Source organism: Equus asinus, chromosome 6 (genome assembly GCF_041296235.1).
Source record: "Equus asinus isolate D_3611 breed Donkey chromosome 6, EquAss-T2T_v2, whole genome shotgun sequence".
NCBI classification, from domain to species: domain Eukaryota; kingdom Metazoa; phylum Chordata; class Mammalia; order Perissodactyla; family Equidae; genus Equus; species Equus asinus.
This window is the reverse complement of record NC_091795.1, coordinates 85,661,894-85,678,528: the sequence shown is the minus strand read 5'-3', so window position 1 is coordinate 85,678,528 and position 16,635 is coordinate 85,661,894. Positions and strand designations below refer to the sequence as shown.

General features: G+C 37.4%; 1 protein-coding gene across 8 annotated transcripts in view; it reads right to left on the bottom strand.

Moving 5' to 3' along the window:
• The window catches only part of LDAH (lipid droplet associated hydrolase), a 98,844-nt gene that overhangs the window by 72,495 nt on the left and 9,714 nt on the right, over window positions 1-16,635 (bottom strand). For 7 of the 8 annotated variants that reach the window (XR_006528866.2, XM_044772002.2, XM_070512539.1 and 4 more), the window contains exons 2-3: window positions 10,671-10,826; window positions 4,396-4,539 (exon numbers count right to left, since the gene is read on the bottom strand). Coding sequence is in view for 7 of the 8 variants with exons in the window: in XM_044772002.2 (XP_044627937.2) it covers window positions 4,396-4,539; window positions 10,671-10,824 (298 nt within the window). In the remaining variant the exon portion in view is untranslated. Of the gene's footprint in view, window positions 1-4,395; window positions 4,540-10,670; window positions 10,827-13,217; window positions 13,326-16,635 lie in introns of those variants that run through there. The other variant, XM_044772004.2, reaches the window with a different exon arrangement.

Genomic DNA, 16,635 nt, shown 5'->3' with positions numbered 1-16,635 from the left:
GGAGTGCCATGTACCGTCCAGTAATAAATCTTGTTCCTCAAAGTTGCCTGAGGGTTTCTTGCTGAAGTGCATCCTGCAATCATAAGAACCACAAGAGCCGGCCCAGCCATAAATAGGGGCTCTGTTGGGGGAAATGTCTGTGGAGCTCGTGACCAGTGATGTGTGCCCAGGTGAGTGCTGCAGGCATTCCTAACTGAGGGAACTACTATCAAGAGGCTCAGGACCAAGGGAACAGTTACCTTTCTTTGTTGTTGTTATGGTGAGAACATAAGATTCACTCTCTTAGCAAATTTCAGTTATACAATACAGTATTAACTATAATCGCCATCCTGTACATTAGATACCCAGAATTCACTCATCTTACAACTGAAAGTTTGTACCCTTTGACCAACAACTCACCATTTGCCCCACCCCTCAGCTCCTGGCAACCACAGTTCTTGTTCAGTGGTTCTATGAGTTTGACTTTTTTAGATTCCACATATAAGCAGCATAAATGTCTTTCTGTGTCTGGCTTATTTCACTTAGCATAACATCCTCCAGGTTCATCCATGTTGTTGCAAATGGCGGGATTTCCTTCTTTTTTATGGCTGAATAATATTCCACCATATATACATACCACATTTTTCTCTATCCATTCATCCATTGATGGACACAAGTTGTTTCCATTTCTTGGAATTATCCATAAGTTGTGAATAATGCTGTAACAAATACTGGAGTGCAGATATCTCTTCGAGATACTGATTTCACTTCCTTTGAATATACACCCAGAAGTGGGATTGCAGCTCTATTTTTAATTTGTTGAGGAATTTCCCTACTGTTTTCCATAACGGCTGTACCAATTTACATTCTCACCAACAGTGTGCAAGGGTTTCCTCTTCTCCACACTCTCGTCAACATTTGTTATCTCTTATCTTTTTGATAATAGCCATCCAACCAGGTGTGAGGTGAATCTCACTGTGGTTTTGATTTGCATTAATTAGTGATGTTGAGCATCTTTCCATATACCTGTCTGTCATTTGCATGTCTTCTATGGAAATATTTGCCCATTTTTTAATCGGGCCATTAGGTTTCTTTTGCAATTGAGAGGTATGAGCTCTTTACATATTTTAGAAATTACCCCCTTACACAGATATATGAACTGCAAATATTTTTTTCTCATTCCACAGAGTGCCTTTTCATATTGTTGATTGTTTCCTTTGCTGTGCAGAAGATTTTTAGCTTTACACAGTCCCACTTGTTTATTTTTGCTTTTATTACTTGTGCTTTTGGTGTCATATCCAAAAAATCACTGCCCAGACCCATATCAAGGAGGTTTTCCCTATGTTTTCTTCTAGGAGTTATATGGTTTCAGGTCTTAAATTTAAGTATTTAATCCATTTTGAGTTAATTTTTTTGTGTATGAAGTCAGATAAGGGTCCAATTTCATTCTTTTGCATGTGGATAACCAGTTTTCTCAAAACCATTTACTGAAGATAAAATCCTTTCCCCATTGTATATTCCTGGTACCTTTGTCAAAGATTAGTTGATCCTATGCATGGGTTCATTTCTGGGCTATCTATCTTGCTCCACTGGTCTGTTTTTATGCCAGTACCATAATGTTTTGATTAGCAGCTTTGTAATATAGTTTGAAATCAGGAAGTGTGATGCCTTCAGCTTTGTTCTCCTTTCTCAAGGTTATTTTGGCTATTTGGTGTCTTTTGTGGTTCCATATGAATTTGGGAATTTTTTTCTATTTCTGTGAAAAATGCCACTGGAATTTTGGTAGGAATTTATATTGGAATTGCACTCAATCTGTAGAACTATAATTCTAAATATAATTATAATAAGGATTGCATGAATCTGTAGATCTATAATTATCAATAGAAGATAATTAGGGAAGTAACAAGGGTAGAGTAGGTGGAGGTGGTAGTAGAAGAAATCTGAGCAACTGAAGTGCTGAAACAAAGTCTGGATGATCTTGCTTACCAAGGGCCTGAGCACTAATGGTGGAAACTGTTTTAGCAGAGAGGAATACAGAGTTTGCCGAGACAAGGGTAATCTTACATGTGATGCCTTAAAAAGAAAGATACAGGAAGTCCAGATAATGGTATTACCTAATAATACACAACGTGAGTGCAACAGATTTATTTTAAGCACAGGTGAATTTTTCCCTAAGCGCTGGCAAAGAGACAAATTCACTGCAGGTACTCAAAAATGATTAAATTGAGTAAATGGAGTTAGGAAAAAAGGAGGCTTAAACTCCATTCTCAAGAGGTGGCATCTGATGTCGAAATCAATTTAAAATTAACACAGGACTCTAGAACCAAAACTAACATTTCAGGAAGCTGATCTATACTACCATATGTGAGAATTAAGAGGAGAGGTCAAGAGCCAGAGAGTTGAGATGTTCACAGTGAGACAACACAGGAAGAGTCTGAGCCATGGCTTCAGGAGGGAAAAGAAAAGAGAACCAAATTCCAAACTGACCACAGAACCACAGAGCATCTACTCTGTTGTATGTTGGTGATTTTGTTTCCCAAATTCTGGAATAACTATGTTGTGTTTTGACCATAGGTTCCAGCTAGCAGCTAAAAATAGGATAAAAATAGGAATCGCCTCTTAATTTCACCCACTTCTTCAAATAAAGGGATTCTTACAAATTTAGCACACCTGCAGATGTTTACGACTGTGGAAAGAAATTCCACTTGGAACAGAAACTTTTCCTTCACTCCTCAATAGGATCAAGGCTTCAAAAGACCAGCTTCTAAAAACTGTCAGGTAATACTTCTGAGGATAGACCAAAGGCAGCTACTAAAACTTGTACAAATATTTAGTAAAAATGTTTTAAGAGGTAACTTGTATGTTTTACTCTTGCTCATGAGCAACGTCATATGGATATGCTGACCTACACTTGTGATCAAATTTGGGATACCAATACATAATGTTCCCATTCATGATTGTTCTGGACTGAATGTTTGCACCCCCTAAAATTCTTATGTTGAAGCACTAACCCCCAATGTGATGGTATTTGGAGACGGGGCCTTTTGGAAGTAATTAGGGTTAGAGGAGGTCTTGAGGGTGGGGCCCTTATGACAGGATTAGTGCCCTTATAAGAAGAGAGCAGAGAGCTTCCTGACTCTCTCTCTCTCTGTCATGTGAGAAAACAAAGAGAAGGCAGCCATCTGCAAGCCAGGAAGAGGGCTCTCACCAGAACCTGACCATGCTGAAACCCTAATCTTGAACTCACAGCCTCCAGACTGTGGGAAAATAAATTCCTGTTATTTAAGCTACCTATTCCATAGTTTTGTTATGGCAGTCCAAGCTGACTAATACTATGATAAAAAGTAAAATGTAAATATTGTTATTTTTAAATTGCAGTATTTTTTTATTAACAGATTTTTTCAGAATGATTTTAGATTTACAGAAAATTTCAGCAGATTAGTATAGAGAGTTCCCATATCACCTGCCCCCCAACACACGGTTTCCCCTTTCATTAGATGCTCAGTAAGTACATGATGCTCATATCACAGGAGAGACATACCAGAACACTAGGCAATGAGGCCATAGCCACCCCTCTCCCACCTCAAATTAACTAAGGGCTACCTTTAGGACAAATGGCCCTTGAATGGGATGCCTTCAGAGAAGTTAGGTTATATCTTTCTTTTGCCCTCTCATTTTCCATTTTTAGAAGCGTGAACATGCTAGAAATCCCGTAAGTCATCTCTATGGTACTACTTCCTCCATTTAAAGGCATCTAGAAATCTACCACATGGAGTCCTAACTCTCTCCCCAGCTTTCTGAAACTTCCTCCCAGTCTTGCCTAGCAGCATACCTGGTGAATCTCTCTCCCTGCTATGCTTCTCCTTCTGCCTGTTACACCTCTGCACCCACCTCCACCCCTCAAATCCAAATTCTACTCAACTGTCAAAACCTATCTACTCCACAAAGTCTTCTGAAACCCATACTGCATTCTTTCCTTTGTTTACTCCTTAAGTATCCACACAATGAGCAGGCCAGAGTTTATCACTTAATCATTCTCTAAATGTGAGAGTGAGAGTTTCTTTAGAGTAAGGACCATGGCTAAGGACCATGGCTTATAATACTTTTTCTCCACCATTCCTCTTAGTACAACCATGGAAATACAGTGCATGATCAACACATATATAGTTGATTACTAGTTGGAAATAGAAAAGGCAAGTCCTAGACAAACTATTTGACCTGCCCAAAATTTTAGAGAAAATCACCTGCAGAAGAATTAAAATGATTTTAAAAATCTGAAATTAGCAAACTGTAGCACGATGGGCCCAATGCCACAAGCAGAGGTTTCCACTGGTGTAACTCTTAACCTTAGCAGGTTTTTTAGAAACATAAACACCCACTCACTGTAAAGGAAAGCAGATGTTAATGAAGACATACCATCTGAGGTTGTAAGAATCTTCTTGTCTTTGGGGGCCAAGGCATGCCCAGCATGAGAGATAACCCAAACTGGAAAACGTTTGTTTACTGAAGAGTACAAAGCCTTCACAAATGGCACATAAGCAGCAGAAAAACCTGGGTTACCTAAGAAAAGAAACACAGACCTTAGATTAACCAAAGAAATAAACTCATATGGGGGCCAGCCCCATGGCTGAGTGGTTAAGTTCGTGTGCTCTGCTTTGGTGGCCTAGGGTTTTGCTGGTTCGGATCCTGGGTGCGGACATGGCACCATTCATCAGGCCATGCTGAGGTGGCGTCCCACAGAGCACAACCAGAGGCACTCACAACTAGAATATATAGCTATTTACTGGGGGGCTTTGGGAAGAAAAAAAAAAGAAGATTGGCAACAGTTGCTAGCTCAGGGGCCAATCTTTAAAAAAAAAGAAATAAACTCATATAAGATGATGTGCAGACTGGAAAAGAGGATCTATTTCTCCTCAAACTTTGCTCTACAAATCTAGTAACATTTACATATACACCTCAATTTTAATATCGTTTATACCTTAAGTCTGAGAATGATCACTTAGAAAATTTCTGTTTCTACTTTGTTCTCTAATTGTTTCAAACAAATTCTTCCATTCTGTTCCTCAGCTTAATAAATGGAACCAGCAAATACTCAAGTCCTAACACCAAGAGTCGTTCTTGGTTTCTTCCTATTCTTCACATCCAGTTCACCAATAAGTTCTGTAAACTTTGCTTCTAGAATACATTTCAACTGGGTCCACTTCTCTCCATTAGTATTATCACTTCCCATTGGCTTTCCTGCAACATCCTCCTCACAGGTCTTCTATCTACTTCTTGTCCCCTTGGAATCCGTTCTCCAGAGCACCCAAAGAGAGATCAAACCAAATCATAGCAGTATCTACTCAAACACTTTCCAGTGGCTTCCCATTGTCACCTGTATAGTCTAAAATCATTAATACTGCCAGCAAGGCCCTTTAAGATTTGACTATGCTCAGTTACCAAGCTGTATGAAAACAAATCAGTGTAAGAATCAGTCACAAAGAGACCTTTAAGGATTCTACTGTTTCCTTGTCATTTATCACAAGTACTTATATTGTTAACAGACGTATAGCATGATCTTTTGGGGAAAAAACCACCAACTAATACATGTAGATTTTTCTTGTGTATGTATAGAAGGTATTTTTGACATGGGTTTACAATAGAGAAATAGAATCAATAAATGATCTTTTTAAAAAAGAGTCAATCTGATACATCTTTAGGAGGAAAAGATAGTGAAATAGGGTTTTTAGCTTGCAATCATCATCTATATTGTGATGATGAAGGTGTTAACCTTCATAGATACTAATCCATTTTCATCAATGTCTATGTCTCCAATTTATCTATTTCTTTATGCTATTGTTTTCTCCTCTTTGAAATTACATGCCATGGTTTTGCCGCATTGATGTAACCTCTGCTATCCTTGTCAAATTTCACTGATCTCTTCTTCATTGTCATATCTTTTAGTTTCCTAGATAGGCAGTGCAGCAACTGGCTAAGGGCATAGACTCTGGAGCCAGACTACCTGGGTTGGAATCCTGGCTTTGCCACTTACCAAGCGTGTGACCTTCGCCAAGTTATTTATCCTCTTTGGAACTTGTTTTCCTTGTCTATAAAATGGGAATAATGATCACACTACCTTATGTGAGAACTAGGTGAATTAGTATATGTAAAGTACTTAAACACTGCTATATACAGAAGTGCTGTACAAATGTTAGCTATTCAAACTTGTCATCAGTGTCAAGATGGTAACATATGATGGCCTTATCACCCATATTGTTATTTTAAATGTTAGCTATTCAAACTTGTCATCAGTGTCAAGATGGTAACATATGATGGCCTTATCACCCATATTGTTATTTTGCTTCTGTTGCATTCTGATCTAGCGACCCAAGTTCCAAATTCCTTTCTGTGATGGTCCTAGTGCCATCTTTGTTAAACAGGGTGAAAACTTCCTCAACGCAGTCATATGCTCTGTGGTCAGCTGACTGGCCGATGTGCAAACGGAGGAGGAAGAAAAGAGGAGGGGTGTATCCACACAGGGGCTGTAGCAGCTGTGGTGGCTGTGGAGGACACTGTTTCATGTTTTATATTTAAATCTTCAATAACTTTGGAATATTTTTGAGTATAAAGTACAAAGTAGCAACCCAATGTCTTTCCAGGTGATTAGCCAAGTGTTCCAAGACCATTTATTATATAACCCATTCTTTCTGCGTTGATTTAAAATGGGTCTGATCCAACACTGAATTCTTACATTAGCTTGTTAATTATGATTCCAAATAATTCCACTTATTTTTTCCTTTTCTCTTCTGCCAGCATCATCCTGCCTTAATTACTACAGTGTTTTTTTAATGTTTCAGTACCTGGTAGGGCAAATCCCTTCTCCTTATTTCTTTTCCTAAATTTCCTAGGCTGGTCTCATAAACTTTAGAACTATTTCTACTAGTTTCAATTTTTAAAAATCTCTTTGAAATTTCACCTCATTTATACCTTAATTTAGAAAGATTTGATATTTTTTACATTACTGAGAATAACCTTCTAGGAACGTGTTATGTCTCAGATTCAAATGCTTTATGTCTCTCAGCAAAGTTCGTAGGGCTAGAAAATAATAACAGTCAACATTTTTCAGTGCTATAACATGTTACATGCCAGGCTGTATTTAAGTGCTTTACATATACTAACTCATTTAGTCCTCACAGGAGGTAGTACTATTATTATTTCCATTTTATGGATGAGAAAACTGACATACAGAGAGGTTAAATAACTTGTCCAAGGTCACACAGATGATATGTGCTCAAGAAATATTGGATAACTGAAAGGCGGCCCAGTGGTGAGCAGTTAAGTTCACACGTTCCACTTCGGCAGCCCAGGGTCCACTGGTTCAGATCCCGGGTGCGGACATGACACTGCTCATCAAGCCATGCTGTGGCAGGCGTCCCACACATAAAGTAGAGGAAGATGGGCACAGATGTTAGTTCAGGGCCAGTCTTCCTCACCAAAAAGAGGAGGATTGGCAGCAGATGTTAGCTCAGGGCTGATCTTCCTCAAAAAAAAAAAAAAAGAAAAGGGCCTTTTTATAATTTATATTCTAGTGGGAGCACATATACACATAACTAAGTAAATAACCCAAAAGTGTGATAACTTCTATGAAGGAAATAAAGAGAATCATGTGATAGAGAAAGAAAGAGATTAGGGTGGCCTGAGAAAAATGTCTGAGGTGGCATTTAGCTAAGACCCAAAAGATGAGAAGAAATCAACTTTGTAAAAATTTGAGGGAAGAGAATAGCAGGATGGGACAAGAACAGGTTCAAAAACCCTCAAGCAATAAAGAGCTTGCCTTTGAAGAAACAGAAGAGTCCACAATGGCCAGTAATAGGAAGATCCAACTTAAGCAGAGATAGAAGTGGAAAATGAAATGCAAATGTTTCAATGTCATTGCATACTTCACCACTTAAATGTTATGGCTTGTGTTACACTTTATGAACCATGAACTAAACTTCCTGGATAGGAAACCACAAAGAAAATGAAAAGGGTCTTGTTTATGCAACCAAAATAAAATATGTATATATATACATCTACAGGTGTAGGGATGTCAAAAACATTCCAATACAGAAAGGCAAGTAAAACATTTTATCAAAGAATATCAAAATAAGTTATAAACACATGCTTGAATATACACATAGTCAGATGCCTGAGCAACGTGTAATAGAAGCTGTGGTGGTCATCTCTAGATCCCGACTGCCAAGAAACTCTAACTATTCAACATTCCAATTGCAGACTTATGCCTTCCAGTTAGTCTTGGAGGGGACAAAAACTTCCATATATCAAGTTAACGTGGCATAGCACCTATGTAGAAGGCTATCATGTGGACAGAACTTTGGGCTTGTCTCTGGAGCCTTGTCTGCTCCATCTCCAATTACTGTACTAACAACACATGATTCTAATATTCCCATAGGATCACTTGAGAATTTTAATGATTTAATATGTTTTATAGTGAGTTCTCAAATCGTTTTCCTTTGCTCATTTCACTACTTAACGCTGAAAGAGAAGCACTATAGTGAGGAGAGGTTAAATTACGTGTTAATAAACACTGAAACTCCCAACCTCCTTTCCCATGTTTGGCTCTGAACATTAGTAGACAGGCTTCCACTCCTCAAACAGGATCCCGGAAGATACCTTCCTGGGAAAACTGAACAATCCAAGAAACAGCTGCAGATACTGAAAGGTGGAAATCCTCCAATGAAATGCTGGGTCCCTACCCAATCACCCTAAGGTGAGGATTACCTAGGGTGACCAACCATCCTCTTTTGCCCAAGACTATTGTGGTTTTAGTACCAAAATTCACGTGTCCTGGAAAACCCCTCAGATCAGGATGGCTGGTCACCCTAGGCACACCTGTGGACAAGTCCCACCCCTGAATACAAAGATTCCAATCAGTTTTTTGTGTCCTCCTTTTAAAAATGAATGATCATCAAACATTTCAGGAAAAACAAACACTAATGCAAACAAACAGAAAAAAGAACACAGTAAAAACTCTAACAATGCAAGAAGCCAAAGAAAATGATAGTGCACCCAGGAAACAGGAAACTATAAAAAAGAAAAGGAAAACAGAGCTCTTAGAACTGAAGTATGTGAGTCTCTGGTTTAAAAGGGTCCACTAAAACCCAAATACAATGCACAGAAAACACCTAGACCAAGGCGCTTCACTGTTAAATTTCAAAATCTTAGGACAAAGAAAAGTTTTTCAGGAAGGAGCCTCACATACAAAAGATCAAAATTCAGAATGCTATCAAGACTTCTCAAAAGCAGCTCTGGACCCTGGAAGACACTGAAAATGCTCTCCGAATTCTAAGGAAAAATTATCTTCAAACTAGAAGTCTAAGTCATTTTCTGACCTACTAGATTTTTTAAAAGATTTCTTCCCATATACCTCTTCTCAGGAAGGTGCTAGAAGATGTGTTCCACCAAAATGAAAGGGATAAACCAAGAAGAAGAAAATGTGGGATCCAGGAAACAAGGAATCTAATCCAGGAGAAAAGTGAAGGTAATCCCCAGGATGGCCTATGCAACAGGCCTGCAGAACAACCATCCAGACTGGAGTTGAAGAAGAGAGAGTTCTGGGAGGAACGTCTCCAACAAAAAAAGAAACTGACTGATGACTCAAATGCATTGAGAGGATGTTTTTCACTTCTAGAGAATAGTTTTAGGATAAGTTAGGGATTAAAACATAGGAAACTAACGGGGCTGGCCCCGTGGCCGAGTTAAGTTCCTGCGCTCTGCTTCGGTGGCCCAGGGTTTCACCAGTTCGGATCCTGGGTGCGGACATGGGACCGCTCTTCAAGCCATGCTGAGGCAGCATCCCACATGCCACAACCAGAAGGACCTACAAATAGAATATACAACTATGTACCTATGGTGGGGGGGTGGGTTGGGGAGAAGAAGAAGAAGAAAAAAAAAAGATTGGCAACAGATGTTAGCTCAGGTGCCAATCTTTAAAAAAAAACATACACACACATAAGAAACCAAGCAAATAAAAGAGACAATCATTAACCCAGGGAAAACAAACAAACAAAATATACAAGAAGAGAAATGCAATCACAAGACCCCATAGGCTGTCATATGATATGATATAATAGGACATATTTACAGTTTCATTTTTATTCTTTAAGGTTGATAATATACTTATGTTCAAAATCATTTAAAAAGTGCTTCGAATACCTCCAATGAAGCATTCACTCCTAACGTTCTATGGACAGCGATCCAACAAAAGTCACAAGTGACCCAGGTGCCAAATCCCAGAATATGCAAACGTTCTATAGTAAACTTATAATCATCTTGACACGAGGAAGAAAGTTATTTAGAAAATTGTCAAAAATACTTGATGACGTTCTAATTATTCTAAATATTAAGAAATTTTAAAAAGCAGATTCTAAAACTTTATGTATGGTACACTTCCAATTGTGATTAAATATATATATACATACTTAATAGGCAATATAATATACATAATATAAACGCATAGAAGAAAAACAAAAAGCCTAGCCACCAAAGTATTAAGCATGGTTGTTATCAGTAGTTTGAGTGATTTTATTTCCTTCCAAAATGTTTTCTATATTTACCAAATTCTCTATAACAAACCCATAATAGTACTTTTACAATCGGAAATACTTAAAAGTATCTGCATAAAGTCTCCTAATCCAGATTTTTAAACTTACCAGTAATAACGAAAATAAGCAGCTTAGGCCTGTTGGCACTTTGATCATTGAAGAGGTCAGTCCAGGGACCACATTTTAGAACTTGGGTTTCAACTCCACAACATAAAATGAATTCCTCATGTACAGGAATTTCTTCCTTAATTTCTGAGTCCATTCCTAAGTAAGGGGAGAAAAATAAAATGAAGAGTCACTAAACTGTAAAACCCTCAGAGCTTTATCTCCTCCTACCGCTTTACACCAACCTTGCACTCCAGTCTGTCTTGTCCTTGCATTTCCTCAGTGACCTCACATTTTTCTGCTCCTATAACTATGCTAATGTTTTATTCCTCAACCACTCCTGGAACACTTTCTCACCTTGTGTCAGTTATCGGTTTACTGCTTCAGCTCCAAATTCATCCTTCACTACCTTCTCTGAACAAATGGATCTCAGCCTTTTAAATATTTTTCCTCTGCCAGATGATAAGATGTCAAGCTTTGTCAGAAGAGTATGTGGAGAGACAGTGAAGGAGGAGGGGTTTTCTGTCCTGGATTCAATGTACTCTCTCAGCAGGTTTCGGGAGCACTTGCTTTTTTTTTCCCCCTCTGCTGCTCAGGCTGTGAGGTCTCTCTAGTGTAGTGATTTCCAACTGGAGACAATTTGCCCCCAGAAGACACATGGCAATTAAGATCTGGAGATAATTTTCATTGTCACAACCGGGGGATACTACCAGCATCTAGCGAGTAGAGGAGGCCAGGGATGTGCTTAACATCTTAGCACAGGACAGCCCTACACAACAAAGAACTATTTAGCCCAAAAGGTCAAACTCTGCTCCAGTGCTGGGTGCTACTCAGACAGCAGCAGCAATGTAGCAAGAGTCCTAACACCACAGGCTTGTGTCCCAGTCCAGGTGGCTGCTCCCTGCAGCCCCTCCTCAGCCTCCACCCACAGTTTTTTGTATCTTCCTCTTGAAAATGAATAGGTAATCAAAGATTACCAAACAGATCTCTAGTCAAACGCTGGAGGCACTGGCAGGGGGAGGCCTCTTCAACTAGCTGTTCCAGTAGCACCCTAAGCAGTGCCCCAATTTTCTCTGTACCCACCTACCAGCCTCAATTCACCTGTGCCCTAAGGGTTGTTACTGTTGCCCTCCCAACAGACACCGCATGCTCCAGGCTTCACAGCTGCAGCTGCACCCTGATTTAATCTGCACACCTGCCCATTAATCTTGGTCCACCTGCTGACACAGTGACTAAGGACCAGCTTTAACCCAGGCAACCTACCAAATTACTCTACCATACAATGGGCTGCAACCACACTTTCTTCTATGAGATCTAAACTCCCCTTCCCAGTTTGTCCTTCCTTGAGCACTTTCCCTCAGCTCTCAGGTAACTTTTAGAGTTCTCTTTATATAGTAGCTTTATAGTGTCTCTCCTATCATAGCTTAATAATTCTTCATGCTAAACTAACCATTTAAGTTACTGTGTGGTTTCTGTCTCCTGAGTGGATCTAGATTGATATATCCCTCATGTGTCTACCCAAATTCTTGAATTGTGATTGCTCTTCAAATCTTTCCCATCTTAGACTCAGCTTAAATCCTACTTTCTATTTGAGTCTTCCCTGACGACCTCAAAGAAAGGAAACATCCTCTTCCTCTAAACTCAAAGTACCTGTCTTTATCATAAGTAGGCATAAGTAAAGATAGTCAGCTAAACTTTACCTAGTAATCTATGCACTTGTTAATCATGTCATGCCACACTCTATTTCTAAAATCTCCAAATATTTCTAAAACCTCACTTCTCTAGCCTGATGTTATGTTGCCCCTTCCATTTTCTTCATTTATGCCTTTATTACTTTTACTGTCATTTAGTGTATTTAGAAAGGGAGAAGAAATAAACATATATAACCCAACCTCCATGTGTAACCAAAAGTCCAAAACTGATTTCCTTAAATAAAACTACTTAGAAAATGAAAAATTACTTAAAAAGTGGGGATTCCTCTCCATTCAAAATATATTGACTAAATAAATAAAACTACCATCTCAACTTTTCTTATGGATTGATTTTTAGTTCACTAATAAATGTCACTGTAGCCCAATCTCTAAAACTATCACAAACACAGTCTATTTTTAAAGGCCTTATGACATTTATAAAGTGTTTGAAGCAATATTAGATTTAGCTGTTATACAGAGTATTAAATGAGAGCAGAGAGAGAAGACACTGGCTAAATTTAATATTTGCACCAGAAGAGAAACCAAAGTCATCAACTACGTTCCACTCATACTTAACTTCAAGTAAATGACATCTTGGGAGTTTGATTAGCCACAAATTTAATGAGAATTCAAGTAGATATGAAACTCAAACACAGCTTATAAAAATTGGAAAACAAACAAAAAATAACTACAACTCCAAGACACCTCAAATAAAATACCAGTGAACACAATGGAGTTAACATATGTATTTATAAAGCATTTTCAAATTTTATTTCACTTTTATGTTTCTGAATCTCACACAGCCAAACAGAAAAAGCAAAGGAAAATTTAAGGTACGAGAATTTGAATTCTTCCTTACCTAAGAATCCAAGGTAATTCAGTTCTGCAAACAACTGTCAGATTAACAAGGGAAAATGTTTTCTAATTATATCTTCTTAAAGGCTGATGGGCTCGCCTTCAGCCACAGCCTACAAGCAATCTTTAATGATGTCAGTTTTAATAAGCAGCAAGACTTAGGCTGGATAGAAACCAAGTGTGGATACAATCTGTACAGGTCAGACCAGCCTTGTTTGCTTAGATACAGGTGTTCATCTGCTTACAGAAATGAGTTTCTGATCTTATTTAGTAAAAGAATTTTTTCCAACTAAATCTTATATAAACCTAGACAATACATAAAATAGAAAAGCAGCATTTGATCAGTATAAATTTTAAGGTTCAAATTTATAATATTTATTTATTATAAAGTCAGCCAATGAGAACAATAAAGCTGTACTAATGAACAAAAATATCTGAAAGTGGAGTTATAAATGAGTTTTATTTAGCTTTAAATCCAAATAATGTCTGCATTTTATTCTGGCTACTGAGTAAGAATTCTGCTTTATCTATCCATGTAAGAAATGCAAAAAATAAATGTTTTTTTTTTTTTAAAGATTTTTTTATTTTTTCCTTTTTCTCCCCAAAGCCCCCCAGTACATAGTTGTATATTTCTCGTTGTGGGTTCCTCTAGTTGTGGTATGTGGGACGCTGCCTCAGCGTGGTTTGATGAGCAGTGCCATGTCCGCGCCCAGGATTCGAACCAACGAAACACTGGGACGCCTGCAGCGGAGCGCGCGAACTTAACCACTCGGCCACGGGGCCAGCCCCAAAAAATAAATGTTTTTTAAAAACTGGTGTTGCAATGTCCAAATTGTCTTCAATTAAACAACATTACTCCTGAAAGAGAGGGAGTGAGAGAGTTTTCCTTTAAAGTTAAAGCACTACCAATATCTAGCAATAACTTGTACTATTTAACATGCATATAAGGCAGATAAGAAACTCCTGAAACTTCCCCAAATGACAGGAACTTTATACATAATATTATCAAATGTAAGTGGTGGGCTGTGTTATTGTCCCACAATTATACAGAGCAGAGCATACACTTTGCATGTGTCTGAGGCTTGACTGGCAATTAACCAGTGCTGTTCCTGCTCACTAGTACCAAAACTACTTGTAAAATATTTAGTGACTGGACAAGGAAAGATAAAGGCCCAGGGAAGAGATACAAAATTTCTAATTGTTATCAAAACACAATATGAAAAGTACAAATATATACAAAAATGGCAGTGGAAGCTTTTTTTAAAATTAGCCTAGTAGCAAACATTATCATGCTGGTTATCTGTGTATATTAAATGCCGGTATACAACAGAGAGGAGTCCGGGAGTTGTTCTAAATTAGAGGGTTTTTTTCCCAGTTTAAAATGTACATTAAAATTCAGTTTGATCCTCCCTTAGCTAGGAACTGTAGCTTGTTTTCAAACAAGCTTCCATTGAAAACAATTTGAAAAGCCAGAGAAAATATTGAAAAAAATATCTGTTCAAAAAATCAGTAACCATTAAAAGAATTGTACAAGGATGCATAATAATTAATAAAAGAGGAAACAGTAAAGAGAATTAATATAAAAACAAAAGCAGAAAAGTAATAAAGAACAGGTATACAAATAAATGAGAAATAAACATCAAATAATATATTTAAGCTCAACTATATCAGTAATAAGCTAAATGTAGACTAATTATGCTAATTAGATACAGGCAAAGATGATCAGATTGGGTAAAAATAAAACGAGTAACAACATGCTACTTATAAAAGATACACATTAAGAATAAGGACATATAAGGAATAAAAGTGAAAGGATGGAAAATAATATACCAAGCAAATACTAATCAAAGGAAAGACAGTGTAGCTATACTGAAATCAGATTTTAAAAGTAAACTTTAAAGTAGGAAGTAGAAAAGAGATAAACAGGGACATTTCATTATGACAAAAAATCAAACCACCAGGAGACCACAATAATTCTAAATGAGCATGCACCTAATATTTTAGCCTCCAAAGATATAAATTAAAAACAGAAGTAAAAGGAGAAATACATAAAACTACAATCATAGTGGAAGATTCTAATGCATCTCTTAGTATCTGATAGAATGAGCAAAGGAATATATCGACAAAAAACGTAGAAAATTTGAATAACATAATTAATATTTATGTTAACATGACATAACTGACATAGTGGTCTCCTCTCTATTTGAAAGTAGAGCATTCCTATGAAACCTTCCTAAGCTGAAATGGCGTAAAGCAAACAAGCAATTACCATTAATTTATATGGGAAAAATTTCTGAGTATTCCCATAGCCAAAATATAACCAACCAAGACAACTTGAAATGAAGCACAGATGCTCACAGATACAGTTCAAAGCCACGGCAGCCTGATGCTGAGATGCTAAGTATAGTTCCCAGGGAAGGAGCTTGGCAGCGCCACTTTCGCTGCTCACTGCCTCTAATGATGGCTGGCTGCAAAACAAACGGTGAAGGCTATTTTCGCCTTTTATTTTTGGTAAAAGCGAAAATCCTCTTCAGACTGCTTTCAGTTAGTAAAAATAGGTATTAATGTAGGTACTAAACAGGTACTAAAGCAAAGTGGCAGAAAGCAAACTTTCAGATAGTGGGGGAAACCTGTACATAGAACTCTTTTGCAAATAACTGCAAAATGTACATCCTTTTCAAGCGCACATAAAACATTTACCAAAACTGACCATACACTGGGCCAAACAGCAAGTCTCAACAAATTTCAAAGAAGTGAAATAACATAGAGTATGTTCTCTGTCCACAGTGGAAATAAGCTAAAAATAAATAAAAATAATAAGAAAATCCTCCAATTTTTGGAAATTAAGCAATACACTTTTAAATGACTAATGAGTGAAAGAAGAAATCACAATGTAATTTAGAAATAATAATGAAAATATGATGTATCAAAATGTAAGGGATGCAGACAAAGTCATGAACGCAAGAAAATTCAAAGTCTTACAATGCTTTCTAAAATATTAGGGAAAAAGTCTGGAAATCAAGGATCTAACCATCTGTCTTAAGGAGTTAGAAAAACTAAATGAATCCAAAGAAAGAAAATAGAAAAAAGAACATAATAAAGAATAGAAATTAATGAGATAGGAAAAAGTTGACATTCCACAAGATTAACCAAAAGTTTGTTCTTTGAAAAGCCTACAAATAAATACACACCTGAGAAGACTCATCAAGAAAAAGGGCACAAATAACCAATATCAGAAGTGAGAAGAAGATATCACTCCAGCTTCTAAGGACATTAAAAAGATAATAAAAGAATATTATGAAGAAATTTATGCCAATAAATTTGATGCAGGCAAATTCCAAGACAAACAAACACAAAGAGGTTGGAAAAACCTTAATAGTCTTCTATCTACCAAAGACATTGAATCCATAATTCCCAGTCCA